Source organism: Littorina saxatilis, linkage group LG7, assembly GCF_037325665.1.
Source record: "Littorina saxatilis isolate snail1 linkage group LG7, US_GU_Lsax_2.0, whole genome shotgun sequence".
NCBI lineage: Eukaryota > Metazoa > Mollusca > Gastropoda > Littorinimorpha > Littorinidae > Littorina > Littorina saxatilis.
The window spans coordinates 7,178,961-7,193,133 of NC_090251.1; the positions used below are offsets into that span (position 1 = coordinate 7,178,961).

At 46.6% G+C, this 14,173-nt stretch overlaps 2 protein-coding genes across 4 annotated transcripts in view; one reads left to right on the forward strand and one right to left on the reverse strand.

Annotated features, from left to right (window-relative positions):
* LOC138970592 (cingulin-like) overlaps positions 1-13,558 on the forward strand; it is a 30,224-nt gene extending 16,666 nt beyond the window's left edge. The window contains exons 1-6 of one of the 3 annotated variants that reach the window (XM_070343058.1): positions 1,450-1,657; positions 2,067-3,977; positions 6,894-7,070; positions 7,744-7,977; positions 8,560-9,097; positions 10,660-13,558. In XM_070343058.1, coding sequence (XP_070199159.1) covers positions 2,496-3,977; positions 6,894-7,070; positions 7,744-7,977; positions 8,560-9,097; positions 10,660-10,760 — 2,532 coding nt within the window. In that variant the 5' untranslated portion in view covers positions 1,450-1,657; positions 2,067-2,495 and the 3' untranslated portion in view covers positions 10,761-13,558. The other 2 variants (XM_070343056.1, XM_070343057.1) reach the window with 2 other exon arrangements.
* Positions 1-14,173, reverse strand: part of LOC138970593 (lipoxygenase homology domain-containing protein 1-like) — a 118,400-nt gene that overhangs the window by 75,085 nt on the left and 29,142 nt on the right. The gene's annotated exons all lie outside the window — the stretch shown is intronic.

The window sequence follows — 14,173 nt, forward strand, 5'->3', positions numbered from 1 at the left end:
ATGCAGTAATCCGACGAAATCAGGTTTCATCAAAAAGATTTCAGTCGACCGACTGTGACTCTCCGCACGGTTTGTTGCTCGATTACAGGGCTCCCCCAGCACCGCGTTCGGACAACCGCAGTCGGGTGAAACTGGCGGTGGTCAGACTGTGAGGGTCCATGAAACCAGCTCCAGATCACTCTCGCACGTTCAACACGCAACACACAGTCGTCGCAAAGTCTAGCCACCAACACCGCGTGGCCCAAACACACAGTCTAGCCACCAACACCGCGTGGCCCAAACACACAGTCTAGCCACCAACACCGCGTGGCCCAAACACAAAGTCCAGCCACCAACACCGCGTGGCCCAAACACAAAGTCTAGCCACCAACACCGCGTGGCCCAAACACAAAGTCTAGCCACCAACACCGCGTGGCCCAAACACAAGCCCAGCTGCTATTCGAGTAAGATAACTTGTTGTACGTGTTCCTGTTTTTTTCAAGGACGTGTATGGATAGCCTTTTCCCCCGAAAACGGACAATGGCTGCCTTACATACATGACAAAAACCCACATATGAAAATCATGAGTGTATGTGGGAGTTACAGCCCAGACACGCAGAACTTCTAAAAAGAAGAAGAAGGACAAGAAGATAGATGACAAGAAAGCATGACATTCCATAGACCCACTACACATTCTCATATCTGAGATCATAAGGTTAATTTGATTCGGCGACCTATTTATTGGGAACTATCGGAGTATCACATTTATTTATTAAGGAGATTTCTATAGCGCATAACTAAAAGCACTATGCTGAGTGTCACATGCGATGGAAGCGTCTATGTCCACATGTTTTTTTTATGAACTTCTTTTCGTAATTTCAAACATCAGGAACATTTAATGACGTTTTCATTATATTAGTTACTCATACTCAACATACACCTTGAATATCCAGAATATTATGTTACACGAACATGAACATTCAATCCGAAAAGCAATACTTAATTTAGTTTTACAGCCTGATCAGGACTTTTTCGTCAATAAATTTATTTCAGTCAGTTTCAACTGTACCGTCGAAGTTGGTACCACAAAAAAAAAAAATCGTTTTTTCTGAAGTTACACTTACAATAAATTAACTTGAGGAGTAATCTTGGGGTGGAGGAGGGGTGCAATGACGGTTCTCAGACTAGGGACACTAAAATAGTATTATTATAGTGACTTTGTTTAAAATTTGGGAGTAAATAAAGATAACTACTGCCACCGAAGTAGTAAAATATCTTTGTTAGAATCAAAGACATCTCTCAGGTAATCGCTGCATGGTAGTAGCAAAGCCTAAACGGCACGCAGTGCGCGTGTTACAATAGCAGGGAAAGGCCCTCACAGTCAAGGGTGGATGCGGGCCCGCAGTGGTGTAGTTGCGAGTGGTGTTGGTGTTGGCAGACCCGCCACCTTCTCCACTGTCTGGCAGCGCTGTCTGAGCTGTGGTGAGACCACAGAGATATCGTGGGTGAGACTGTAGTTCGCCTCTCACCTCATCACACGGATTTAAACCCCTCGCTCGCTACCGCTGTCTACATATTGAACATACACAGGGACTTGCCTTTACCTACATCGGCCGCCGTAGTCCGTGTCGCCGTGCAGTTCGCGCTTCACTGCGTCTCGTAGTGCGGTCGGAGTCTGGTGTGTGTGTGTGTTTGTGTTGGCTTTGCTTGCAACGGAAACATATTTTCTGTGTTTCTTTTCGGCGAGTGTTTCCGACAGTAAAAAGTCCTTTCATCTTTTCCTGCTTCACGGAGGCAACTGTGAGAGAGAGACTATTAAAACCATTGTTTTTTTTACTATTACTTGGGCGACGTCTATTTCACGAAGCTCGCTGCACGAGGCTTTGGCACTGAATTTCCGGTAAAAAAAAAAGACTCCGCGAAGCCAGCTTCGGGCTGAATTAAGGAAGGCCTTAACAGGTGACAGTGTGCGCAACGCCGTGCATCCGTTCAAATTCTTGTGCAACTGATACGATTTAAACTAGGTACCTCAGCTAGGGATGATGATATTGTGTTTGAAATCATAAGGAGTTTTTTGTGTGTTCCAGGATGAAGGACAGAGAGTAATCAAGATGGAGAAAAAAGATCCGTGGCCAACAAAACAAAGGATGACATTTCTTGAGGAGGACGCCCTTACCTGACTGCTATAATACAACGTCTTTTCCTTTCTCGTGTTCAAACCTGAATTGTGCACAAGCAGGGGCCATTCGGTGTGTGCTTTTTCTGTGGTGTTTTTTTGTGGTGAATTTTTTTCAAAATCAAAAAGAAGTGTTGTGACGATTTCTTTCAAAGAAAAGAATACAGACCGACACATTTTCCTGGCGTATTTATACCTGACGCTGCTTGGCGGCGACAGTTCTGCTTTCACGGATTCTTCCAACACAAAGGATTCAAACCGCCCGAAGAGCATTTTTTCACGCAGAAATGCGTACAACAAAACCGTGACGTCAAAGGTTATCACTCCAAGCATTGACGTCATGGCAAGAATGACAACCATGTCCGTGGTGCTGACAGTAGTGACGTCACTGCTGACGCTGCTGCAGACGTCAGAGGCCATGGACTTCCGCGCCATGGAGGACAACTGCATCCTGAGCTTCGTGGTGCCGCGCGACAAGGTCAAATCTTCGTGCGACATGGAGGAGCGTGTGACGCGGCGTCTCAACGCCATGGAAACCAAGGTGACGCTCTACAAGCAGCACGTGACGGAGCTACAGGAGCAGCTGGGCAAGGAGCGCGAGGCGCACAGTCACAGGCTGCGCGAGATCAACCAGCGGATGGCGGCCAACGAGGTGACGGACTCGGACGGCCACGGGGCGCTGGGCAAGAGGCTCCAAGCCCTGGAGGACGAGGTCAGGAGGGTCAAGGCCCTCGCCTCCTCCTCTAGAGGGACTGTCTCCTCGGGTGTGGGGGAGAAGGCTAACGGTCGCGGTGTGGGTGTGGGTGTGGAGGTGAGCCGCGAGGAGGCGGAGAAGGCGACGGTGAACCTGGTGAAGAGCGTGGTGCACAGCGAGGTGCGGCGACTGTTCGACAACTACACGCAGTACGTGGGGCGCTACGTCCGAGACCAGGCCCTGGCCTTCAACCAGATCATCAACATGGTGCCAAGAAACGACCAGTCCTACCCGACAAACAACATCCCCCCGCGCTGGCCCAACACGCGCTCCGGGGACGGTCACAGCCAAGTGGAGAAAGGCGCCTCCCCCACCCCCCTCCCCGCTGACCGCGACCTGGTGCTGCTCAAGGAGCTGGAGGGTATCCGGCACAGGCTCAACTCCACCAGCAGGCATTTGGCGGACCGCGTGCACAACGTCCTCAACAACGTCACTGCGCCACGGGCCACGTCCCCTCCCTCCGTCCCGACCTCCGTCACTGACTCTACGGGGGTCCCGCCCCCCGACCCCGAGTTGGACACCTCTCTGCTGGAGGTCAACGACACCAGCACCAGCGGCGACACCAACGACACCACGGCCAACGACCACAACATCACGCTGACCTTCACCGCCATCGACAACAACCGCTCCTCCAGAACAACGGGCGACAACCTCCACAGAAACGTGCAGGTGGCGCCAGGCGACAAGGAGGGAGCCGCGTCAGCCAAGTCTCGCATGAGCTACAACGCCGACCTCAACAAGCTGCCCGACCCCACCACCACCTCTGACAGCGGAGACAGGGCGGTGTCTAACTCCCAGGCGGAGTCTAACTCCCAGGCGGAGTCCGAGGTCGGGGCGAGGGCGCAGTGGGCGTGGTCTGAAGGCATGGTGCACGACGAGGCCAGGGCGCAGTGGGTGCAGCAACTGCTGAGGACGGAGGTGCAGGAGGTGCTGCAGCAGCAGGTGGAGGAGGTGCTGAGTCTGGTGTCCAAGCACTCGGCCCTCCTGGACACCAAGCTGACCGACCAGCAGCGACACTTCCACCAGCTGGAGGACCGACTGACCGCAGACATCAAAAACCTCGACCAGGTGAGGAAATGCTGTGTGTTTCACCCTATCATTTACCTTTTCCAAGACACCTTTCATCATTTAACCGTATAATTTACATTTCATCATTTAGCTCTAACACCTTACATTTTCACTAGTGCACTGACAGCACCCTTAGAGCTGAAACTCCAGTCCTTTTTATTCACAGCTTCGTTACAATGAACTCAAAGCAGGCAGGGCTAAAACCCCTTGAGTAAGAATGCTAACTGTTCGTGTTTATACCTCTTGGGTTAAACACTTTCGTTTTCATACCTCTTAATTGCACAATACGGTATTGGATTGTCCCATTATTCGTGACGTCAGGAGATACCTCTTAATTGCACAATACGGTATTGGATTGTCCCATTATTCGTGGCGTCAGGAGATACCTCTTAATTCCACAATACGGTATTGGATTGTCCCATTATTCGTGGCGTCAGGAGATACCTCTTAATTCCACAATACGGTATTGGATTGTCCCATTATTCGTGGCGTCAGGAGATACCTCTTAATTCCCCAATACGGTATTGGATTGTCCCATTATTCGTGGCGTCAGGCGATACCTCTTAATTCCACAATACGGTATTGGATTGTCCCATTATTCGTGGCGTCAGGAGATACCTTCGATTTTACGTGATGTGGAAGCCTGATTTTGGAGACGAAGTAGAAGTAGAAAACGATAATGAAAAAGAATAAGAAGGGGATGCATTCTCCTATAACTGAATATATTCAGACATTTTTTTCCCACCAAAAAATACTGATCAGAAAAAGTTCATCAATGACATAACTCCTTAGGTGATACAGACAAATGCGGCCTTGCACTAGACAGGCAGGAATGCTTAGACTGACATGCTTAGTCACATTCCATGGAGGTGCCATCAATTATAATTAGTGCCTGCATTCCTTTCCCCTTTGTTGCTAAAAATGCCCAAAATACAAAACTGGGCGCTATTTGTGCACCTCGCACCCACTTGAGCTAACGATCCACTTGACGCTGTGAACATTGCACAGCTGTCACCTCGCCAAGAGTCAATAATCATCATAACACTCAGAGCTGCCGGAGAAGGAAACTCGATAGCAACAGTAACAACTTCAACAACTGAGCAAACAAACATGTCTTAGGTTCCTAAACGGTAGTTTATTATGCTAATCTATGTAGATAGTTCCTCACGAAAGCGTACATTTTGTTGTCTCTCTCTCTCTCTCTCTCTCTCTCTCTCTCTCTCTCTCTCTCTCTCTCTCTCTCTCTCTCTCCCTCTCTCTCTCTCTCTCTCTTTTTTTTAATGTACGTCTGTCTTTATGTGTTGTATAAAGGACAGGTTGGATGAATAAACTTTGCCTAAAACCTTTATCCTTTTGTAATAAAGTTCTGAGTGTGAGTCTGAGTCTCTCTCTCTCTCTCTCTCTCTCTCTCTCTCTCTCTCTCTCTCTCTCTCTCTCTCTAATCAAGTTCAGAGCTGATCTTTTTGTCTATGTCTTCGGGCATGGATCCAGCCACTACGAGAGAAGTACGGACCATATATCTGGGTGTGTCCTTCTGCCCTCTGATAATCATCAAGCAAGAAACACGATTATGACGGTTTTGCTAAAGTGGGAACATTCTGTCCTTGAATTAAAGTGGTTCTGGCTGAGGCTAGAGCTAACCTTGGTGTCTCAAGGCCAACCACCACAATACATGTCCCTCTGCAATGTCTCCCTATGTCTCACCACACATGTGTGTGTCCCCTGTTTCAAGTGGTAAGCAGCCTGAAGCTAGATTTTGTTTGTTTATTTGTTGCTTAACGTCCAGCCGACTACGCAGAGCCATATCAGGACGAGGAAGGGGGGGGGGGGGGGATGAAGGGGGCCACTTGTCAAGCGATTCCTGTTTACAAATGCACTAACCCATTACTTGTGTCCCAGCAGGCTTTAGTAAAACTAAATTAATACCTACTGGAAGATTACCAGTTTCCAGTATGTTAAAATAGGCTTAACCTATCTACTGCTGGACTTACATCAGAACACTAACAGATTAAACTATACATGAATCGCGAGACAAGCGGCAAGAGAAGAGATTTTTGGAAAAAATACAGGTGAATGAGCAAGAAGGCAGAAAAAAGAAAAGAATTCATGAAGAAAAAGAGAGCATGACAGGAAAGAGGAACCAAAAATCTACCTAACAGCAAACTAGAAAGCTCCTGCGGTTCCAAAAACAGGAGGGGCCTTTAATTTCATAACCGCAGTGCCCCACTGCGGGAGCCTGAAGCTAGAGTTGACGTTAGTGTCTCAAGGCCTACAAACGCTGTCAAGCCGTGAAGACACTACACATATATATCTCTATGTCTCACTACACATGTCTCTACAATGTGTCTATACACTGTTGCAGGTGGTATGTATCTATACACTGTTGCAGGTGGTGGTTGCCCCCGCGGGTTAGGGGGAAGAATTTACCCGATGCTCCCCAGCATGTCGTAAGAGGCGACTAACGGATTCTGTTTCTCCTTTTACCCTTGTTAAGTGTTTCTTGTATAGAATATAGTCAATTTTTGTAAAGATTTTAGTCAAGCAGTATGTAAGAAATGTTAAGTCCTTTGTACTGGAAACTTGCATTCTCCCAGTAAGGTAATAATATATATTGTACTACGTTGCAAGCCCCTGGAGCAAATTTTTGATTAGTGCTTTTGTGAACAAGAAACAATTGACAAGTGGCTCTATCCCATCTCCCCCCTTTCCCCGTCGCGATATAACCTTCGTGGTTGAAAACGACGTTAAACACCAAATAAAGAATAGAAAAGAAAGAAAAGTTGCAGGTGGTGACTGAGCGGCCTGAAGCTGGAGCTGACGTCAGTGTCTCAAGGCCTACAAACGCTGTCAAGCCGTCTAATATCTCTATTAGTCTCACCACACATGTCTCTACAATGTCTCTCTACACTGTTTCAGGTGGTGAGCGGCCTGAAGCTGGAGTTGACGTCAGTGTCGCAAGGCCTACAGACGCTGTCTATCCGGGCAGACAAGATGGAGGAGCTGGAGCGCACGGTGCTGGAGCTGAAGAAGAACATGAGCATGGAGGGGAACAACCGTCTCCTGGCAACGCTGCTCGACGAGCAGGGCAAAAAGGTCGGTAGCTGTTTTGTTTTCTCTGATTCTGACCTGTGTACATGCCGCGGAAATATTCATATTCAAAGTGTGCCTCTGAATCACAATTATCTTGCACACTTATTTCTTGGTGGCCCAAGTCCATTTGTTATTTCTTAATTTTCAATGCAAAAAAAATAAAAAAATAAATAAAAAATCATGATCTCGTTGATATCCCTTGAAATGCGTATATTTCTCCTCACCCTCCCTCTCTCTATCATTTTTCCCGCTTCGCGATTCTCCACTCCTTTTTTTTTCACAACTTAATAATCATCCCCCTCCTCCCCAAAAAAAGGTTCCTTGTCTACGATTCCAAGAACGATTTTTTTCCTCTATATGAAAAAGGAAAAAATTGGATTGTTCACACTTTGCAGGGAAAGTCACTCTTCTCCGACATTGTGGCGACACAGTTCGCCCGAATACCGGCCAATTATAAGCCATACAAAATATGCGCCTGTGTAAACGAAAAAAAAAAAAAAGAAAAAAAAACGGAACCGACCTACCGAACCGAACATAATTTGTGTGGGCTTTGTCACCGGAAGCAAACGATTTCGGGGGCTTACATTATGTTCTTTCTTTATTTGGTGTTTAACGTCGTTTTCAACCACGAAGGTTATATCGCGACGGCTTACATTATGTGCGTGTCTGTGTCCAGGTGCGCAAGATAGAGCGACTGACGGGCATCTACAAGCAGTCCCTGGAGCACTACCGCAACGAGACCAAGCTGGAGTACCGCGACCTCAAGGACCGGCTGGGCAAGGAGGCCGCCGTGCTCAAGTCACTCAACACCGACCTCTTCCACAACGTGACGCAGCACGCCAGGCAGCTACACGACACACTCAACGCCTCCACCGCCAAGCAGGTCGAGGACGTCAAGCAGAGAGTGCAGGTCAGTGCTTTTCAAAAGGACATGGGTTGTAAAGTCGGTGCTTTCATGAGGAAATGGCTCTAGCTCTTTATCTGTAAGCCACATTACTTTTTCGAGCAAGCTTTCATGATGATTTAAGAATCTTCAACAAAAAAGGCAAGATCTAAGAAACAAAGGAAAGTAAGCGCTCTCAATGTAATGATTTTGGTCCTTGAGACAAAGAATCTGCAGCACATTATAAGAGTATGTTTCATGCTGCCTATGAAAAAGCAAGCAAAGTGGCACTTCCGGGTAAAAACAACATCAACAAAAAACCTTCTGAGAATGCAGATCCATAACTGCCCCAGAGTCACTGTGCAGGTCGGCATCTACTCCGGGCGGGGGGCTTGGTTCTGGTTCCGGAAGACCCCCTCTCCTTACCCGGCAAATGTACCTATTCTCAAAGAGAGACCCAAAGTACTCCTTTAAAATGCTAAATTTCAACACCATTGCCCGCTTGCCCAGGATCTGTACCCTTGCCTCATTTTGGAAGCCCCTCCCTCTCATACAACAGGTCCAGCCTTGCTGTGTCAGTGCAACGTTCTCTGTCTCTGTGTGTGTAAGGTGATGGAGGACAACAGCCTGCTGCTGCAGATCGACCTGTCCACGCTGGAGAGACAGCTCAAGTCCAAGGCGTCCAAGACGGAGCGTGACGTCACCCGCCTAGAAGACGACGTGGGGGACCTCAAACAGAAGACGCGCAGTCTGCAGAAGACGCTCAACACCGCGGTCTCTCAGCAGGACCTTGTTGAACACACGGTCAACGCCACGTCGTCCCAGGTGCAGCAGCTGCAGATGGAGGTTCGGCTCAACGTGCTGGACGACTGGCTGCCCTACAACTTCGACTACATGAAGACCAGGACCGACTGCTTCGGCGAGCAGTTCGTGAAGAAGTCTGGCTTCAAGACGGGGCGCCTGGTGGGCGTGGTCCTGTGCTCCAACAAGCGCTACAAGATCTTCCTAGGCCAGAGCCTCACCGACACCTTCAAGAACATCGGCGACGACTCAGGCATGGGCGAGGACCACTGCCAGTTCGTCAACGCCAGGAACATGGCAAAGGTCAAGGTCAGCCGCTTCAGGACGTCCACCGAGACTGAGCCTGGTGAGTTTGCACTGACTACGATACGCCACCATGCCACTCCACTCCCCACCCCGCCCTAGTTCTCCAATGGGTATCAGGCTGTGTCTGTCTGTTGTGTCATGGGTATGACGAGAATGTTCTGAAGACCTACCCCAGTCTGTCTTCCATAAAGCTGTTCAAAAACATGTACACTGTTGTCTGCTATTTATAGATACATCTTCCTGTGTCAAATCGCGTCAGTACGTGTAACTCGTAGAGTGGTATTTACATCCACTAACATTTTAAGGCAACTGTTTAGACGCTTAATGAATTATTCAGTTAGCAGGCGCTATTGAATAAAACTAGGCGCAAATGTTACACTATTTTCGTGGTTCTTCCCAGCTTACCTTCGTTCCTTCTTTGATTTCTAAACTCTCTGAAAACAGATTCAACGAATAGCCCTATGCCAGTGTTCCAATAAACCTAACACATTTCAGGATTCCTTCTTACTCTAGTCATTACAAAGGCTGACCATGCATTAAGTGTGGCGAAGCGCACAACACTGTTTTCTTACAATACTCCGTGTGTTCACTGTCAATCTACATTGTTTATTTTCATTCTTTATTCTTAATTCTTTAATTGTAGCTCAAAATAAAAAAAATGCACGGGTGGGACTGAAAAATGTCATGAATCCTGAAGAATTTTACGGGGGTGGGGGTGGGGGTGGGGGTCCCCAGACGTTGAAGGATTTGTATGATTAACAACCAAAACAAGAAGAGCAAACGCTCGATCGAGTCACTTTCGCAGTTCTGAATATTATATGAGGCATCAGATGGACAGGAAGAAATTGCTATTCACAACACAATACAGATGTAAATAATTTGATGTAAAGAATAATCCTATAAAGTTTGAATCAAATCCGATGAATAGTTTCAGAGATATATTTCAATTTTTTTCCTTCAAGACATACCTGTGACCTTGAAAAAGGTCAAAGGTCACCAAAGCAGACGTCAAAGTGTAGAGGTCACTGGGAGTCACGTTCACATAAAATTTGAGCCCGGTCACTTTTATAGTTTCCGAGAAAAGCCCAACGTTAAGTTGTGTGTTGCCGAACAGAAAAGGCTAGTTATCTCCCTTGTTTTTCTGATAACGTTCGTAAAAGGCTACAGATGTAAATACTTTGATGTAAAGAATAATCCTACAAAGTTTCAATCACATCCGATGAACTTTGTCAAAGATATAAAATGTCTAATTTTTCCTTTGACGCTGACCTGTGACCTTGAAAAAGGTCAAAGGTCAACGAAACCATCGTTAAAGTGTAGAGGTCATTGGAGGTCACGACTAAACAAAATATGAGCCCGATCGCTTTGATAGTTTCCGAGAAAAGTCCAACGTTAAGGTGGTGTCTACGGACGGCCGGCCGGACGGCCGGCCGGACAGACTAACACTGACCGATTACATAGAGTCACTTTTTCTCAAGTGACTCAAAAACCGTCACCACAGACATTACGAATCCGGATTTCCGGCATATACCGGAAGAATCCCACCCATGAAAATGTGTAATGTATAAATACCAATAAGTGATTTGTCGTGTCCCATTCCAGGTTACGTCCGCACTCACTGGGGTCAGGAGCCCAGACCTGAACTGCTCAACATCATCAGACCCTCCCCCGCCTGGTACGAGTGTGGAATCTCCATCCCCTGAACACCCCGCTACACGCCTCGGGCCCTGGACCAGACTGACTCAACACCACCACCTCGTCTAGTAATGGTGCACCAACATGGACGTAAACCAACAGGGTTTTTGTCAAACCTTGGGTCTGAATTCATAATACGTGATCGTTAAAATAAGATGTTATCAAACACCCCAAACCAACACCTGTATCAGACGCCTGGTCATCATTTGGGGATTGGGTAGGAGCAACACGTGTCTTTTATGTAGTGTGAAAGTGCATAGTACTCTGAGCAGAAAGTGCGAACACGAGATGGACCATACGCATTCACCGTGAGCAGCGAGCAACACAGAACATCTGAACTAACAAAGTATGAGCATCAAACCAATAGGTCTTTTCGGCATCTGAGCAGCTCTCGCGAGATATATGCGCGGCATGCTCTTTAGGATGCCGGCTTCGGAAGTCGCGAGATCTACGATCTCGCGAGATAGCCGTATAACGTTCGTTGTTATGCTTTGAGGTTTGTGAGAGCTTGCACGAACTTGGAATACCGATTGGGTCTATTAGTTGGCAGCAACTCGTCCTGTTTTCCTTTGTTTTGCTATGTGTGTGTCAGCAGTGCAGCCAATAATGATGAGCCTGTGATGCCATCTCTTTCTCCCGTGAGAGCTTGAGTGAAGAGTACAGGCCTGTCGCTTTGCGGTCGCTGTGTCAACTTCCTTGAGCGTCAGCTAACGAGGGAAAAAGAAAAGGAAACAATGTCTCCTTCCATGCAGCGTGAGAAAGCACACGTTAGCTCTCGTCACATCTTTCAGGTCATCACTTCTGACTTCCGAGTGTCGCAATTTAAGTGCAACAATCCGAGCCTGTCGTAGTTTGTGTGAACTCGTTGCCGGCAACAGTTGTGTTTTGAAGTGTCTGTGTGCGTGCATACGTGCCGGCAGCAGGGCGGCGACCGGAGAAAGCTTGAGACTCCACAAGTGAAGTTTCCTTCACACGGAGTTGTGTCAAGGGTTCGAGTCTCACCGCGCGACGTGAAGGGTCTTGCCTACTTCACCGCACAAACCATCAAACCATCAAACCATCGTGTGGTGTAGCATTGCTGCTCTACGGCAGTCTGACGATAGGAATCGCATCTGTATTGAAGCCTACATACTTTTCTGGCTCTGTTGAAACGAGAGATGGTTCTATAACTACAACGAACTCAAGCTGTTACATTTTGGCAACTTTGGTGCAGATATTTCCAGTGCAATATTATCTTTCTAGTCTACTCACTTACAGTATTATATCCGCTCCCATTGGAAATGACGTCAAATTCTACGTACAAAGGAACCCCGAATTTGATACCTCCAAACATCGGAGAATGTCGAGTTTTCATCATAAGGAGGGAGTCTGAAAATGGAGGTAAATTTACAGAGGTAAATCTAATAAAACATGGGGGAAGGGGGTGGGGGGGCTCCACTTTATAAAGTTCACAAAGAGAAGTCAATGAGAAACTGTTGGTAATGTCACATTTAATGTGACGGTGACAAAGCTATGACTATGCTACAATCGATGGACCAGATATCGTCATGCTGGTTACTGTCTTGTGCTAATTCAACACTTCTTAACGACAAACTCTAGAAATCGCGTCATGTCTTTTGTATAAGTGATGCAGAATCGAATAATGTTTTCGTTGTGAACTTTTGAACTTTTCACCACAGAAGAAAATGACACATAATAAGGCTTTGGGACTAACTAGTATTGACAGAAATAATGCTGTACCAGCATTGCACTACACACATTCAGACGCAACGAACTGGAACAATGTGATTTGTTAAGTGTTTTCTTCTTGACATTTTGAATACACACTGTGAACTCTGCTAGCGCACTTCTGTACAGAGGAGTTGAACAGAAGACGTGCAAGTGGACAGTCCTGATCAATGTTTTACTGTGGCTGCCTCGTGTTGTGGAATAAGCTGCGGCCATTATTGATGAAGTGATGTAAAAAGTGTGTGTTTTACCATTGAAAGGTACTTGGATAATGACATCTCTCTCTCTCTCTCTCTCTCTCTCTCTCTCTCTCTCTCTCTCTCTCTCTCTCTCTCTCTCTCTCTCTCTCTCTCTCTCTCTCTCAAACGACTAAGGTGATTGTCTGTGAGAATGATGTAACATAGTTTATCATCGTTCACACTAGTCTACTGTTCTGTCTCCTTGCTCTGCTGACAGACTGTCTGTCACATCATTAAAGGCTGACATAGTCCTATTTAATTAGTTTAATTACTTCCAGGGCTTTTCCCATCGTTGCGGGGATGTATAAATTAAGCTTTCTGCAAAGTTTTAGGTTTGAAGTCCTTACCAATTACGAGAAATAATTAATTCTTTATTGCATTGTTTAGTAACAGTTCTCCAGGACTTGGGCTATTTCTAGACCGTTGACGTCACTTCGTGACGTTTCGTAAACCAAAATGGCGTTTGAGACTGTTCTGTTTACATTCGACACTATCAACACCACTTTGCAATAATGAAATACTGTTTTCTGTGTTCGAAAGCTACAGCCAATCGTTATTATATCTCCTTATAACATTATTGGCACATGTAAACAATATGAATTAATTAATGAACGCTATGAATATGGCAGCCTTTAAGATAATGTTAACCTTTGAGGTGGCACTGATATTAGTGTGTACTTAAATTACACCATGACTTTCCTTGTTCTTAACTTAACGTAGCTCATCACTGTAAATAGTCACACGAATTTCGTATACATATGTGTTGATATTGCTTAATAAATAAACAGTAATAAGTTTGTGCGTGACTGACAAATCACATTAATAACCCGAGACTTGCAGTATTCTGTTTTATATCTGAATTACTCACATTACAGTGTGTACTAGAGAGAGAGAGTGTGAGTGTTTGTGTTTGTTCGTGGGTGTGTCTGCGCGCGTAAAGTGTGTGTATGTGTGAGTGTGTGAAAGTGTGCGAATGTGTGTGTGTGTGAAAGTGTGTGCGTGCGTGTGTGTGTGTGTGTGTGTGTGTGTGTGTGTGTATGTGTGTATGTGTGTGTGTGTGTGTGTGAGTGAGTGTGAGTGAGTGAGTGTGTGTGTGTGTGTGTGTGTGTGTGTGTGTGTGAATGCGTGTGTGAGAAAGAGAGAATGTGTGTGTGTGTGTGTGTGTGTGTGTGTGTGTGTGTGTGTGTGTGTGTGTGTGAGAGAGAGAGAGAGACTGTGTGTCGGTGTGTGTTTATGTAAGGGAGAAGGGGGAGGGAGAGAGAGAGGGAGACAAACAGACGGTCACACACATACAGACAAACAGAGAGGGGAGAGGGGGAGCAGGTTCTCCTTGCCCCACCAGATACGATAACAAGAGCAACAGCTCCCCAGGAAACACCCATCATCAAACGATGACACGTACGCGCCCCTAACTGCCCGAAACGTTGCCGCCCTTGTTAAGACAGAGGAGACAC